This window comes from Lampris incognitus, chromosome 19 (genome assembly GCF_029633865.1).
Source record: "Lampris incognitus isolate fLamInc1 chromosome 19, fLamInc1.hap2, whole genome shotgun sequence".
Taxonomy (NCBI): Eukaryota; Metazoa; Chordata; class Actinopteri; order Lampriformes; family Lampridae; genus Lampris; species Lampris incognitus.
The window spans coordinates 18,022,999-18,039,828 of NC_079229.1; the positions used below are offsets into that span (position 1 = coordinate 18,022,999).

Here is a 16,830-nt window from a genome sequence, read left to right on the forward strand (position 1 = left end):
ATTTCACTATTATGTACTCATAACATGTAAATAATGTAATTTTGTACCTGTGTAAAAACCTGGAAATAATAACTTAATTGAAAAGTCAAATAAACCCAACAAAGAGGTCAATATAAACCAGTAATGGGTTGATAGGTCAGACCAAATTTCTGGGTCATTTTAACCCAGCATCCTTGTCAGAATGAACCTATATTCGGTTTGGTTGAGAAACCCAGCTTCTGGGTTAAATTAACAACCCATCTTGTTGGGTTCTTTAGACCCAGTGTGTGTTCTGTCCAATAGTTAACCAGCACCTGGGTTAAAAACAACTGAATTTGTGTTGTTTTTAACCCAGCATTTTTTTAAGAGTGTTGCTTCCTCTATTCTTAACTTGGGCTGATGAACACAGAAAACAAAATGAAAATGACATGTTTGTTGGGAGCTGAAACAAACTTATAGAAAAAAAATTATCAAGTGCATGAGCATATGACAATGATATACAGAAGTAACTAAAATAGGCCTACTATATAGTACGCTGTCATGTCACAGTCCCATCCTGTCACCTCACTTATACAAGAACTTGGCAGGCCAATTTTTCAGATGCGCAAATTTACTGATCACAGCTTTATTGACAACATTGTCAATGCATTTAGTCTGTCCTGTGACATGGTATTGCTAAGAAATTTCTTTATTCCTTTGAGTGTGGAAAAGCATCGCTCAGACTCTGCGGTCGCCATGGGTGTAGTGACCAGAATGCGAAGTAGTTTCAAAGTTTCTGAAAACACATCCTGTCAGTTGTTATGGTGAAAAAATTAAACAATGCCATTGTGCTGCTCAATGTCCTGAAGTCAAGGTTCTTGTACACGAGTGAAAGTTCTGCTCGCAGACGTGGTTTGCTTAACATTGAATATGCATCGACTGCCGTCCTTCATGCTCCTGTGAAGAAGTCTTTTGAGTATTCAGGAAAACGTTCACTTTCAAACAGGATAGCTGCAGCCAAGTGCTCAGTAAAAGCAAACCTATCCCTCGCATTGGCAATTACAGTGTCACACACCTCGTATGCCATTCGCTGCAAGTTTGCAGCGTTCCCTTGTCTAGACCAGTGTTCCCCAACCCAGTCCTCAAGGAACACCTATCCTGCAGATTTTCTTTGTAACCCTGAATAGGTACCTGTTTGTAGTTATTCAACCAATCAGCAGTGAATTATGTCAGATGTTGCACACCTTGCATAATTAAGTGCTGTGAGATGATTGGTTGAGTAAGTACAAGCAGGGCTACCTGTGCAAGGTTATCATAAAAATCTGCAGGATAGGTGTTCCTTGAGGACTTGGTTGGGGAACACTGGTCTAGACCCTGCATCAGCATCGATGTGTCGAACACAAAGAGAAGGCACGGAGTCGTGAACTTTTGAAATAGACTATGATGTGTTTGCACAGCATCAATATTTCTCTTCTGAAGCTGCGCAACAAGTGCGTCTACACGGGACATGATTTGGTGGAACAAGTCTAGGAAAAAAATAAATTCTTTATCCACCAGCATACGACAGAAACCTTTAGTCTCTCTGACTGTGGTTGAGTCAAAATCTCGAGACGCTTGAATAGTGTTGAAGCATTCGAGCAAAAACCACTTGTTCTCATAAACTGTGCTGAGTCAGATTCAGATTCAAATTCAGACAACTTTATTTATCCCAGAAGGGCAATTCAGTTTTATAATCTACCCAAACTCACAGACATGTGGCAATCATCAGTATGTCAGAGCCAATAGACAGATCAGTACATGGGCAAGAGATGCACACTGTCAACCTCGTCTGGCCTTGCATGCAGACTCACACGAGGACCAGGCGAAGAATAAAAAATTCACATAAGTTAAAAGAAAATAATAAATAAATAAATGAAGCATCCTAAGATGCATTGCACGTTACATTCCTATACAACATTCAGTGAACGTACAGGCCCACAAGCCATGCAAACAACCAAGTTATAAATCAACTACTGTGGTTTAAAACAGTATAAAGCATTCATTAAAAAAGACTACTCTCAGCATTTAACAGCCTGACAGCAGAAGGAATGAAGGACTTAGAATAGCGATTTGCTTTCCTAGGGGGCGCTGTATAGCGCCGGCCTGAGGGCATTACAGTGAATTTACTAGACACGACGTGGTCAGATTGGCTAATAATTCCCTCTGCTTCCTGGGCCACATGTCTCCCCCTGAGGGAGCACAAGATCTCTGCTGGACTCCGATTGTTTTGGAGCAGACCTTAACGATACTGTTTAGGCTATTCCTGTCCTTCACAGGCAGCCCATTAAAGCAACAAATAGAGGAGAAAGTTAAAAGACTCTCAATAAATGACTGGTAGAAAATACATGAGATGGTCTTACAAACATTAAAGGAGTGAAGCTTCCGCAGTAAGGGAATTCTTTGTTGTCCAGGCTTGACAATAGAATCTGTGTTCACGTCGAACTTGAGTTGGGAGTCGAACACAGTTCCCAAGTGCTTATAAGCGTCAACAATTTGAACACCCTCGCCATGTATAGTGCTAGCTTTGGGTTGATCACTGTTCCTCCTTAAATCAATGACAAGTTCCTTAGTTTTTGACACCAATCAACAAAGGCAGGTAGGGCACAACCGTGATCTGACCCTGAGCCCTGGAGAAGAGACAAAAGTGCGGTATCGTCAGAGAATTTCACCAGGTAGCTACCCTCTTCAGAAGACCTGCAGTTGTCTGTATACACAATAAAAAGCAGGGAGGAAAGAACGCATCCCTGGGGCGAGCCCGTGTTTGAGACCGGGACACTGGGTAATGCTCCATTAACTAAGATCTGCTGGATTCTGTCTGTTAAAAAGTTTAAAAGCAACATTAAAAGCTGATCAGGTAAATTAAAATAAGAAGCAAGCCGCTCGATCAAAATGTGAGGTTGCATCTTGTTAAAAGCCGAAGAGAAGTCAGCAAATAAAAGTCTCACATGACGGGGTTTCTCCAGGTGCTTGTACTTTGTCGAGGACGACAGCACGACTATGGAAGTCCCAACGCGTCTGTGATGCGCGCGGTATCTTGTCCAAAATGGCAGTTCTCATCGGAGAACGTGAGAAATGGGTAGACAAGCCACTGATATCAGGAAAGAAAGAGAGAAAAAAGCAACACACTGGCGTTATCGAGGAAACGGCCTGTTGCATCGCCAAGTTCAGCTTTTGTGCATAACTATATTGTAGCCAACTCAGGCGGCAACCACAGGAACTGCCGCGGCCGGGACGCGAACCCGTATGGCCCGCACCGCGGGAGACTTCGCTAACCGCTCGACTAAAGGGTTTAAGTCAAGCACCAACGTGTCTACTTATCCATGACCGTTATACTACGCCCCTTCTTCGGGAAGCGCTTAGGCATATCAGCTACTTTACGCCTCTGGGCGCATACGCTTCCGACGGCCTTACGGTCTCACCATCCCACTTCTGACGCCAATGTAACGAATTCGGGAGGCAACCACAGGAACTGCCGCGGCCGGGACGCGAACCCGTATCGCCCGAACGGCGGGAGACATCGCTAACCGCTCGACTAAAGGGGTCAAGGACTAACGTGTCTACTTATCCATGCACGTTACAAACGTGCGTTGTGATAAACATCCTGAATGTTTCTCCTCACTCCACCTGTTGCCCCTCGCATTAAACTAGCCCCATTAAATATCTGCGCTATTAGCCTATTCCTGTCCGTCTCCTTCTCCGGTGAACAAACCACATTCGGCTGCTCCAGATGCACTTTGGAGACTGACTGCAGTCGTGCCTCCATCAATCGCTTTGAGAGAGAAAAAAGAAAAGCTCTCCTGTACAGTGTTAGCCGAGCCTGTAACGCAATACAATAACGAGGTGGCAGTGTGTAGAAACATCTGTAGTTTCGTCAGCCTGCACTGGCATGAGTTCTGCGTTTCTCAGGTCCTGCATAACACATCCCAATGTAACCGGTTATTTTCTTGCCCGGTGCGGGATTCGATACGAGTGTACTGCACCACAAGGCGTCATCACTAACCGCTCGGCTAAAGGGTCAGACTCGTTAGCTTGGGACTAACGGGTCTTATTAGTAGTTTACACCAGCATGAAATCGAGCAGCTCGCTCGGGTTACTTTTGGACGTACCTTCGAGAACCGCTGCCTTTTCTAGGCGCTCCTGCATTTGCATTTGCAGTACCGGACGACCAGACTAAATCCGCAAGGCCACGGAAGACGCCGGGGTTATCGGATGATTCCGTCTCGTCGTGTCCTCTAAGTGCTAGTTCAAATGCTCCACAGAATGTTACGCAGTCGCCAGAATGTGCCGGGTTTTGCCCGCGGCCTTCTTGTGATTCCGCACACTCACACGGCAGCTCTCTCGTCAAGCTGTGCTGTGCTATGTTAGCTTGACCAAGCGTGGCTGGTTTCATAGCGCAGCGCCATGTAAATGTGCCTCGTGTTTCTTAGCCCGTTCTGAAAAGCGCTTCAAATCACTCGTCTTACTCCACATGCCCCCTTGTCCTGAGCCTGCTACAGATGACCGGAACAGGAAACAGAATACTGTATTCCGCGTTGAGCAGCCACATGGCCATGGTTTTTCTTACCATGTTCGCGAAAATGTCCTGTTGTAGGTTTTCCCTTTGTCCTTCGTTCGCTGAGTAATGTTAATGTCCGGGCTATCAGGACAAGCTGCTTAATTACTAACTTGTCTTGTAATTGTAGTCGTTCAAACCGTTTTTTTTTAAATAAATTCTACACTGTTAGAAACAGCAGGTGCAACAGCGCTGGTCACCATTTCTGCAGTAGTCTAAAACTCAAGAAAACGGTAGAGGGCTGCAGAGTATTGGAGTTTAAAGCAGACTAATTTCGGCCCCAATGAGCCTTTATTGGCGCTTATTGCAGTTCCCATCTTTGACCACAAGGCGCTATAATAAATCTGACAGCGAAAGTGGGGCGCTGAGGTCTTCTGCCCCAGTATTGCGCAAAGCACTAAAATGAGACCGAACCACTTAAAATGACGATTTTAACTTTCAAGGATCAGAAATTGTGACTAGTTTGACTCATTTATTGCACAAAAACTAGGTAATATTTATTGAAATGTAAATTATGTAAAAAAATAGTTTATGAGGAGGAACTATGTTTTTGGGTGAATGCTTTTTTTTTTTTTTTAGTGGGGCCGCCCCACCTGCCCATATGAACGGGCCGCGCCTAAGAGCAATATAGCGTGACTTGTACAACGAGGAAACCAGACAGACGCTGGCCACAAAGATGGCACAACACAGAAGAGTAAACACGTCAGGCCAGGACTCTGCAGTCTACACCCATTCAGAGGCCAGTGGCCACTCTTTCAATGATGAGGATGTGCACATCCTTGATAGGGAGGAACACTGGTTTGAACGGGGAGTCAAAGGAGCCATCTGTGAAGAGGGAACAACCATCCCTGGACCCGGGGGGGGGGTACATCTGTCACCATCTTACAATGCTGTGATTGCAAACATTCCCAAATCCTCTGTGAATAGTACACATGGCCATGGTAACTCTAGTTAATGATCATGTTAATTTGCATATGAAATTGATCATTGTTTTTGGTAGTTATGCCACTGTATCTTTTATAAGGGTGGGGATACCTGCAGTCAGTTGGGACTGAAGAGCTCCCTTAGATGAATGATGAAACATTTCTCTCAATAAACATGCCCAGATGAATTGATTCAACTTCCTGCGACATTCTTTCCTGAATTATTGAGCATCCATCAAGACATCTACTCCAACCAGTCACCCCCTTCAGTAGGTCATGTGTGTTTATCAGTGAAATCAGCTGGTTGGAATGGAAGCACACCTGTTTTTGGTCTCCAGTGCCATATTGGAGACAACTGCTCCATGAACTAGCCCAAGACTCAAAAAGACAAAACTGAATGAAAAGCATGGTAAAATATACGCTGCTGTTGATTTTCTGAGGTAGTAAAAGTGCATTTGTAGAAAGGTAATTTATTATCTTTGTTTTCAACAACTGATGAAGTTACACACACATTAACCTTGTTTCTTTTCTAAGTTGGGAGTGTTTGCGATAGCTTTTCTTGTTTGTAAGAATAAATATTACTTGGTTGAGTCCTGCAGGAGTGCAGACCAAATGGGAGCGGTAACAGCTAGCAAATACCTACAGAAGATCAGGCATCACTGAGATTTGCAGAGCTAAATGAAATACAAGTAAAATATATCACTTTATTGGTTGTATAGAAATACAAAATTAGGGTACATGCATGGGTAATAGCATAAATAGATTATAATCTGAATAGAGCGGCCATTTTACACAATTGTAAATTAGAAAAAAAAAGTTTTACAATATATGGGAATATAACCTTCCCTGGTAACAGTCTCGTCTGTTGGTAACAATGAGCAACACCGTGCTTGATATGTCATGCAGAGCAACACACTAAAAACACAATCTTAATTTGATACACCTTCCATAAAGTCGACATCATGGACAGTCAGTCAAAGCAATGAGACAAATATAGAAGTTTCTGTGCATAAAATGTGTTTTTGGTCAATATGAGAAATGAGAATCTGTTCCAGAAACCGAGGAGGTGCACTGCAGACTAATGTTGTACATGTCCTCCATTCCTCAGACATCTCTCTTATTGCTAGAGCAGTACCGGTCAACAAAAACCTACCAGAAAACGAAAAACTCATTGTATCTTATTGATACATTCAAATTATATTACTTCTACAATTGATGCCAAGCTGTAAGAAAACAGTCATTTACAGCTGATTGTTACACCGTCCTATTAGCTGATCCATTGGAGGAAAGAAGTCATCATAAAAACAACAAAATCAAAAAGGACAAAAGCAGCAAAAGGATCATCAGTCTCCTTTTTTTTTTCCTATGGTAAAAGTGGGATGAACTGAAGCGTCTTTGTGTCCCATGGATTTTACCCGGTTGACATCTTAAACGCAGACCTCCTCTTATTGCATGTAGCTTTTCCTTGTTTTCATACTGAAATACAAATGTTCCATGTTTTCCTTGCTTTTCTTAGCGGAGGAAGCTTGCCGCTATAGTTAAGAGATCTGGCTATGGCTCTGATAACACAGTAAATACAATACATTAAAAACAGGATTTGACACAAAATATGAAAAACACACAAAACAGAATTGCGATTTGAATCTGCATAGGAGTCTGTAATCTAATTTAACTAACTGGAAAGATCTATTAAGATTCTGACCACACTGTACTGTGAACCTAGAACAATATATTGAACTCAATCATGAGTTTAGTATATGTTTACGGTGAGGAAAGGCACTCATATAAATCTTACTGTAGATGAAGGTAATACCACAGTATTGGCTTGGGGTACAGTTCCCTACAGAGGAAAAGCATCTTTTAGCTACAGTATGTGACATAGTCCTGGTAAAAGTAAATTCACATATCCACCAGTAGGCACTTCTGAGCACACATGCCTATGATAATATATACAATGCATGCAAGCAGATGCATGCACACACAGTTATGACCTGAGGATGTGACTGCAATGCAATCCAGCTGGAAAAGGCATATTAGAATACACTATTTCAGCTCGAGCAGTACGTATTCAGCCCACATAGAAAACCATTGAAGCATAACAAATGTCATGTGACCAGTTGTCTCTGGACATGTCTTAAGAGGAACCTGTGTTGTCTCTTAGATTTTCAGACTACAATAAATTTACACTAACGACTGACGATAAAGTCACATTCTGAGTATACTGTCAGCACAACACAAAAGTCAAAGAAAGTTTAGCATAGCTGTGGTCAAAGTCATGTTGGCATGAAAGAAAAACACCAACAAAAAAAAAACTACTTAGTGTAAAAATCACAGATAAGAGTGGTGACAGTCCCAGGCAGAGGTGTCATACCAAAAGTGATGCATCATCTGAATCAAACGACCCTGGCAGGTGAGATACATGCCAGTGCTTTCCCTTGAAAAGCCCTTTCTCTTCTGAAACCCAGCAAGACAAATAAAATCAAAGTCAAGTAAATGTTTTAATATTGATTTCCTTTACGCGTTTAAGGACAGGATGTTGTGTTGCTGTAAAGCCCCTTGAGGCAAAATTTGTAATTTGTGATATTGGGCTACACAAATAAAATTGATTTGACTTGACTTGACTACAGCAAAATCTCTAGTTATGCTTGAGCTCTCTCCAAGGCACACTGTTTCAGAACAGCAAGGCTTGATAACTTTTAGTGCTCTGCTTGGCCAGTCGAAAATATTATTGTAGCAAGCCGCTGCAGCTAACCGACTCGGTTTCTGTTTCTTTTCTGTTAAAAGTTCCATCCAAATGCATCACGTAAAATGGCAACCTGCATCTTGCAATCCAGGAAGGCACAAGCGAACGATGAACATGGCTTTATTTATCGAAGATAGCCGTAAATCCCGGGGGGTGGTGGTGTAGACCCTACTATCCACACAGGTACTGCAAAACAAAACACAAGTCAGTCACAGACGAAGGCATGGGAGGTAAGCCCTGGGTGAACTGGTCTGACCCATTTTACGCTGGTCATATTCCACTGGCCCTGGTCTCATCACTACACCATGAACTGTGTGTATCCCTCTGCGCCGGTGACTATGACGTCCATCCAGATCCTCATGGCCTCGGGAGAGGGAGCGACCATGTAGTAGACCCTGTCATGGGTCTTTACACTGAAGGTCAAGGAAGGGTTCGGGCTCTAATGGAAAGAAAATAAGAGGAAAGGAGTGAAGGAGGGGACAAAAAGGAGGGTATAAGAGATGGTGAGAGATTAAGAAAGAGAAGGAAACAGGGGTGTGAGAGAAATGAAGGAGAGAAGCCAGGGGAGGAAGATTTGGTGACAGGGAAGAATGGAACTGGAGTTAATGAAAGAACATACAGAAATATTTCTATTAGATGGCAGCATTGATTGCTTCTCTTCCTCTTTATCTCTTACACATACACACCTTATGTGCATTCTTCAAGTGGTCATAATAAACTTCCTCAATGGCTTGGAAATAGATTACTCCTTTCAGCTTGGCTTCATGTTTGTCTGCAGGAAGGGAAAACAAAAATGCAACAGCTATAACGCCAGTCACTATGATGGAGAAAGAAAGCTGATCTGCACTGTTGCTGTTGTGTTTCTTTGTCTTTGCGTGCATACACGATGTATATTTATAAATTTGAGTGTGTATGTGTGTTTGTATGTTGGCTTGCATTCACTTGCATACACCCTCAGTGTGTGTGTGTGTGTGTATACCAGGTTTTTTCTATCCTAATGGGGACCAAATGTCCCCAATAGGATAGAAAAACCTGAAACCACCTTCCTTGTGGGGACATTTTATGGGTCCCCATGAGGAAAAGGGTCTATTTTAGGGTTAGGACTTGGGTTTAGGGTTAAGGTTAGGATTAGGTTAAGGTTAGGTTAGGCATGTAGTTATTGTGGTTAAGGTTAGGGAATTATGTAGTCAATGAGGGGTCCCCACAAGTATAGGGCGATATTGTGTGTGTGTGTGTGTGTGTGTGTGTGTGTGTATGCCACTCTCTGTTTCACTATGTGTCTGTGTGTACATGTATCTTCTATCCTCTCACCTGCGTAGTAGGACAGCGTGCGTCGGTTGCGATCGAAGACGAACCAACGCTTCTTCCACGTCTTGATCTTGCCGCCCATCTTGATCAGGTAGCCACGGCACGTCTTCTCCGTGATGGAAAGGTGGAAGCAGGTGTCTGCACTGTGGCCTGCCGACTCAATGTGTGCTCGCAGATCAAAGTCGTCCTTTCGCACGGGCAGATAGCGTGTCAGGGGACGGGACTGGAGAGGGAAGCGTTAGAGAGGACAATGAGCTGGAAACGGTGTCAAATTGAAAATCGTGAAATGGCCATAATATTGGAGAAATGGAAACATAACCCGGATCAAATGTGATTACACGCTGGTAAAGGCATGTCATTAGATGTCTTGAAACTGGTGCAGGACTTTCTTGAATATTAGTATAATGAACATTTTCATGTCTGATAATAAAATCAGATTAAACAATATGACAATATATGTGTGCTATATTTGTTTTCTAAACAGCATAACATCAGGAGGATAATATATATCTGAATGGGCTGAGGAATCTGATACTGCAGTGTGTTTATGTTACCCGTTAGCGCTACCCAGTGCCCATGAAGGAAACTGCAGTCTCCTCCAAGCCACCCAGACACACCTCAGGTCAGCTAGCTTGTTAAAGGATAGGCCCGTCACTTTAACAGCAAACATCATGCTGGATATTTGGAACAGACATTTAATTGAGTTCAAGTCTATATTTGAATTTTTGTGTCAAAAATGTCTCAAATTTCAAGGTTAAATTAAGTATAGTGAAAAAATATAGGCCTACCCAGTGGCCAGTGATTAGTTGTCTTACAGGTTTTTCTATTAGTATGGGGAGGTGGAGTCGAGATTAGCAGAGAGAGTAATTTTTCAAAATAATTTAAAGGCGAAAGGTGCAAAATATGAACATAAACATTGTGCGAAGTTCTCAAAAACACTTAAGAGTTGGCTACTAAAAAAATTCTTGATAATAATACACCTCAGTCCTAAGATTATTTGGCATTCTCTCTGGGCAGTCAGGCTCCTTGTTGCCCTCCATTTCACAAAACGCTACTCTTATTTTATAGTTATTTAATAGTTTCCAACTCTCTTCTTGTTTAACAGTGAACTGCAATGTCTCTTACTTTGTTTCTGCCTTTGGACTAAACAGCGTGATTTGAGTTTTCAGTTCTTGCCACACTTTCAGCATTCCCTTGTTATGCATGCATATTTATATTTGTGTGCTCATTTTTTCAAAATATCAACTCCTCCTTTCATCTTGGAAACACTTTTGTTGGTATGCAAATTCAAATTTAATTTGATATGATATGAGAATTCAGAGTGATAGCGTAACAGACAAGATGTCCCAGTTTCTTAGGGGAAGAAACGCAGTTCTGTGAGTTGTTTGGATGTGACACTAACTGATGGGATTGAGGCCTCCTTTTGATTTGCTTCGCGTTGAGAACCCCACCACATGGCCTGCCATGGTTGACCTTTGGCCACTTCTGTTCTTTCGCTCTGAATAATGGCCATAAGGTCAACTTCACACTCCTGCCATCCAGTCTTCTATGACTGCACAACCCCCAGCCTCTCACCAATGACCCACACTTCTTGCAGTATGCAGCTTGTAGTGTTTGTGGTCAGTAGGTGTTCAGAACACACAATGTACACAGAAAAACACTTATCAGATGCTCATCATTCACACCTTCCTTTCTTCACCTCTCTCTCACCTGCGCTCTCTGTTTCTCTCGTAGTTTCACCTCACGGTCGATGAGTTTCTGTCGTCTGCTGGTCTCCTCCTGCAGCCGTTTCTCCAGGTCCTCCCTCCTTCTCCTCTCCTCCTCCAAGGCCTGCTTCCGCACCTCCATCTCTCGCTCCTGGGCACAGATCCAAGCATGTGAATATTAACGCAAACACACATCATAACACACACACACACACACACACACACACACACACACACACACACACACACACACACACACACACACACACACACACACACAGATCCATCCATTATCCAAGCTGCTTATCCGAATTTGGGTTGCGGGATGCTGAAGCCTCTCTCAGCAGTCACTGGGCGGCAGGTGGTGAGACACCCTGGACCGGCCGCCAGTCCACCACAGGGCCGACACACACATTCACACGTAGGGACAATTTTTAGTAAGGCCGATTCACCTGACCTACATGTCTTTGGACTGTGGGAGGAAACCATAGTACCCAGAGGAAGCCCACACAGACAAGGGGAGAACATGCAAACTCCACACAGAGGACGACCTGGGATGACCCCCAAGGTTGGACAACCCTGTGGTTCGAACCCAGGACCTTCTTGTTGTGAGGCGACCACACTAACCACAACACCACCATGCCGCCCATATACTATAATAATAACAATAAATAAAAATAAATAAATAAACACACACACACACACACACACACACACACATATAGCGTTTTTTTTCAGAAACTGTCAATGGTGTAGATAAAAGTGCTCAACAACTGAGGAGCGGAATATTAAGATAGATGTAGGAAAAAAACTTTAATTCATGGCAGTACAAGCTTGTACTGCTATGAATCAAAGTTGTTTCCTACATCTATCTTAATATATATATATATATATATATATATATATATATATATATTTATTTATACACACACACACACACACAGAAGCAGGGTGAAGGAAGATTAACAACAAAAAAAGTATAGAAATGAATAAGAGTGTACTTGTTGATATGTGCCAATTACCAGTGTGTTATGGCGATAAGAATAACTTTGCTACTCAACACACAACATGCTTTTAGCATTGCTCACAAGTTAGATGTACACTGCAACATCCAATTGGCCAACATAAATGCATCGTTAACAACAAAACCTTCAGTCTTTTTTTTTAATAATGTTTTATTGGTGAAAATCAGTTTTAAATGGTAGGTAGTAAACAACCCACTCAGGGTGATTTTGCAGTGCCTCACGACATAGCTGTGTCTGTACATAAGCCAAACTCATTATGCATGGACACAATCTGTGTGTGTGTATGTGTGTGTGTGTGTGTGTGTTTGTGTGAACGAGTTGATTTGAGAAAGCAAAGAGTGATTTCATTTGAATAGTTTAGGCACGCAAACGATACACATTAAAATATCCATAAACATGCCTTCACCTTGAGGAAGCATGTCAAGTGACAATGTACATGAAAGGCAGGGGGAATGGGGAAGGTGGAGAGAGAAGCAGTGTGAGTTTCACACATGTATAGAAATGTGTATGTGTGTGAATGTCTCTCTTAGTGACCTTGTTTTCTAGGAGGCGGCTCTTCTCAACCTGGGCCTCCCTTAGCAGACGCTCCATCTCCTCCAGCTTGGCCACATTCGACGTACTGGCACTGAAACACACACACACACACACACACACACACACACACACACACACACACACACACACACACACACACACACACACAGAGAAACATGTTTAAAAGTTGTAGTACAACTAACAGCTTGGCATGTGGTCAGCACAAAACAACTTTCTGTCACACAAAGATGGGTGCAAGCTCTGATCTACTCTGATGTTATCCAGCAGGCCTGAATACTTCAGAAAATGTGTGTGTGTGCGCGTGGGGGGTTGCGCACGTGCCTGCAAGCTTGTATATGATGGCGACAGTAAAAAGGACGGCTGCTTCTCATTTTCACTTCAAAAAGTAACACGTGGATTGAGTCGAGGCTGTAACCTCCTCAACTCTTTCCATTCACCACTCTGTTCTCTTCCATCACACCCTCTCCACCACCTTCCTCTCCCTCTGTTCACCCCACCCAGCCTCACCTTCTCCCTCTCTAAATTAGTCCACCCAGTCTTTGCCTTTACCATCTTTTCTTCAACCTTACTACAAGGTCCGATGGTGGAAAAAAGGAGCACTCAGGCTTTGGGGACCTTTTCTGAAGCCTCCAGCGATTCAGATTCCGTTTTCTGGAAGTACACTGTGTTTTTTTTAAGCTGTTAGCCCAAAACCTGTGCTTGATGACAGGAGATTTTTTTTTTGCTAATCATCCTGTAAATATACATGGTTATTGGCTCCCGTAGCTTATTTGTCTCCTTATCATCCATCCATCCATTATCCAAGCCGCTTATCCTAACTAGGGTCGTGGGATGCTGGAGCCTATCCCAGCAGTTATTGGGTGGCAGGTGGGAGACACCCTGGACAGGCCACCAGTCCATTACAGCTCCTTACCATAAAGCATCAAAAAAAAAAAAAGATCCAGATCTGGGGCGTCTGGGTAGCGTGGCGGTCTATTCCATTGCCTACCAACACGAGGATCGCCAGTTCGAATCCCCGTGTTACCTCCGGCTTGTTCGGGCATCCCTACAGACACAATTGGTCATGTCTACAGGTGGGAAGCCGGATGTGGGTATGTGTCCCGGTCGCTGCACTAGCGCCTCCCTCCAGTCGGTCATCAGTCGGGGCGCTTGCTCAGGGTAGAGGGGGAAGTGGGGGAATGGTGCGATCCTCCCACGCTCTACGTCCCCCTGGTGAAACTCCTCACTGTCAGGTGAAAAGAAGCGGCTGGCGACTTCACATGTATCGGAGGAGGCATATGGTAGTCTGCAGCCCTCCCTGAATCAGCAGAGGGGGTGGAGCAGCGACCAGGATGGCTTGGAAGAGTGGGGTATTTGGACAATTGGGGAGAAAAAAGGGGAAAAATCCACGCAAAAAAAAAAGATCCAGACTTCAAAGATTTAACAGCAACCCTTTTCCTTCTCTCTTGCCTCTCTCTCTTCTTTCCTCTCACTCTGCATGTCTGTGAGTGTATGTGTGTGTATTGTGTTAAAGGTATACTTTGCAGCCACAATGACAAATTGCAAGCATGCGTGACTCCTTTGTTGTGTGACAGAAGTTTTAGTTTCTGCGCTTGTCTTTACACTAGCTTCGATATACACATGCATGTTGGTGAGGTGACGTTTGTAAACAGCAACTTGTAAGAACTGAGCAGCGTTGGTCCTCGAGATCAGTTCAGCATCCAAATGACTACAAAGCAGCAGCTCTTGTCAGCCAACCATCCGGCTGTTTATATTACCCCATACTCTCCAAAATGTCTTTCCCCAGTTCTCTAACAGCTCCACCATTACGCTTTCAAATGTTCAAACTATCACTGCTGTAGGACATACTCAAGGCTCAGCGTTTTCGGTTTTTACCGAATTTCACCAAAAAGTACCCGGATTTTTTAAAAGGAGCAGATCAGTTTAAACTGATTTTCACCCGGATTTTATGTTTCCACGGATCCAGAAGTTGTTCCTGTTCGTGTGAGGTTATGTAACAGTGTCCTCTTGTGTCAAAACTCGGCATGCTGGATGGCTTTGAAAAATAAAAACCAAAAATGTTGAGCCTTGGACATACTTAGTCTCATGACAAAGATTTTGGTAAACTTTGAGAAAGATTTAAAGTCACAAAAAAGCCTGCCATTAAACTAAAAGCAATATGTGTGACCTTCTGAGTAGAGCTTTGATACAAGTTTGAGGATACACTTTGGTTTAAGAAAGTACTGTCTGAGAAACTCTGGCGTTAACTGCTTCATAATTTAGCACACACATGCACACACTCGAGCAGTCATGCCCCGAAGAAACATTCTGGTTCCAGCCCCCAGGTTACATAACATCTGTGTGTGTGTGTGTGTGTGTGTGTGTGTGTGTGTGAGAGAGAGAGAGAGAGAGAGAGAGAGAGAGAGAGAGAGAGAGAGAGAGAGAGAGAGAGAGCGAGAGACAGTCTATGTGTGTGTGCGCGTGTGTGTGAGAGAGAGAGACAGTGTGTGTCTGTATGAGAGAGACAGAGTGTGTATCTGTGTGTGAGAGAGAAACAGACAGTGTGTGTGAGAGAGAGACAATGTGTGTGTATGCGAGAGAGACAGCCATTGTGTGTCTGTGTGTGTGTGAGAGAGAAAGAAAGTGAGAGACAGACAGAAAGAGTGTGTATGAGAGACACAGTGTGTGTTTGTGTGTGTGAGAGAGAGGGAGAGAGTGTGTGTCTGTCAGTGTGTGTGAGAGACAGAAAGAGAGAGGGAGTGTGTGTGAGAGAGAGGGAGAGTGTGTGAGAGATAGAGATAGAGAGACACAGAGAGAGAAAGAAAGAGAGTGTATATTAGAAAATCTATTGGGAATGGCACTCAGGATGTCAAGACATTGTAAGAATCACATCTGTCTTGCTCTCTTTCTGTCTCTGCTATGTCCTTTTCTATTCAAGTCCCTGAGCAACAAACCTAGACTAGTGAGTTCCAGACTGTTACAGATGGTAAACATATGTTCTGTCTTCACCACTGACACTGCTTCACAAAGGAGGTACGTGTGCTTGTGTGTGTGTGTGTGTGTGTGTGTGTGTGTGTGTGTGTGTGTGTGTGTGTGTGTGTGTGTGTGTGTGTGTGTGTGTGTGTGTGTGTGTGTGTGTGTGTGTGTGTGTGTGTCTTTGTCATAACAAATACATAACAAATATAAATTTTTCCCCCTCAATATGTTTCTCTCATCCAGAGCCAAATGTAAGTGGACTCAGTGTGTTTCTGCGCCATTTAGACGATTGGTCCACATTCGAGTCAATCTAAACAACCCAGGGGAGGAGGGAGAAAAAGAGCAAGAAATAGAGATTAGCGAGGGTTCGAAGGAGAAAAAGGGCTTCTGACTCCACGTCTTCTTAATTGACTTAAACAGTCAACAGATAAGACAAATCATGCCAAAACCTTTAACTCTATCCACATCACAGAGTAAAACAAACACGGGTCAGAGATCGGTATCTTGTGTTTATGGGTGGTCTAGTCTTTCAATTTTATGAGCCAATTTTTGAGGGCTACTTTGGGTGCAGTGAAACTCGGCATCAACATCATCAATGTTTCCTGTTGAGTATAAAGCAATCTAAATGTTCAGAAGAGTACTGCTTGACCAGACGTGAGCACCGAAACATCAAGCGAGAACACCAAAAGAACTGGACTTATTTCAATTGTTCATATACCCAGCAAAAGTAGAAATGGCTGCATTTCAACATGGATTGTGTCGACGAAGAATTTGATCGCGCTCTCTTCAAGGCTCACTGGACTCACGAAATTCAGTTTACTTAAATGCTTGCCATCAGTCGGCATTGTTCTGGCTCAGCGTTCAAGTCTGGTGGTGGTAAAATGTTCCCGCAACATTGATTTCCATCAATGAAGTCATCCTCTTCGTCTCCTTTTCATAGCTTCTGGATTTATTAAGCAGCGCTCTGTAGGAGCTTCACGTGGAGGTAAGGGCAACGCTAGCTGTAATGCGCCCGGTTAGTTCTTCCAAAGCTTAAGCATATTGCAGTTTTACAGCACCATTACAC

The 16,830-nt window shown here is 43.3% G+C and overlaps 1 protein-coding gene across 4 annotated transcripts in view; it reads right to left on the reverse strand.

The window, feature by feature from the left end:
* Positions 1–5,984: 5,984 nt before the first annotated feature.
* The window catches only part of phldb2b (pleckstrin homology-like domain, family B, member 2b), a 61,473-nt gene continuing 50,627 nt past the window's right edge, over positions 5,985–16,830 (reverse strand). For all 4 annotated transcript variants that reach the window (XM_056299283.1, XM_056299284.1, XM_056299282.1 and 1 more), the window contains 5 exons: positions 12,789–12,879; positions 11,234–11,380; positions 9,527–9,746; positions 8,902–8,987; positions 5,985–8,654 (listed from right to left, as the gene is read on the reverse strand). In XM_056299283.1, coding sequence (XP_056155258.1) covers positions 8,514–8,654; positions 8,902–8,987; positions 9,527–9,746; positions 11,234–11,380; positions 12,789–12,879 — 685 coding nt within the window. In that variant the 3' untranslated portion in view covers positions 5,985–8,513. The remainder of the gene's footprint in view (positions 8,655–8,901; positions 8,988–9,526; positions 9,747–11,233; positions 11,381–12,788; positions 12,880–16,830) is intronic.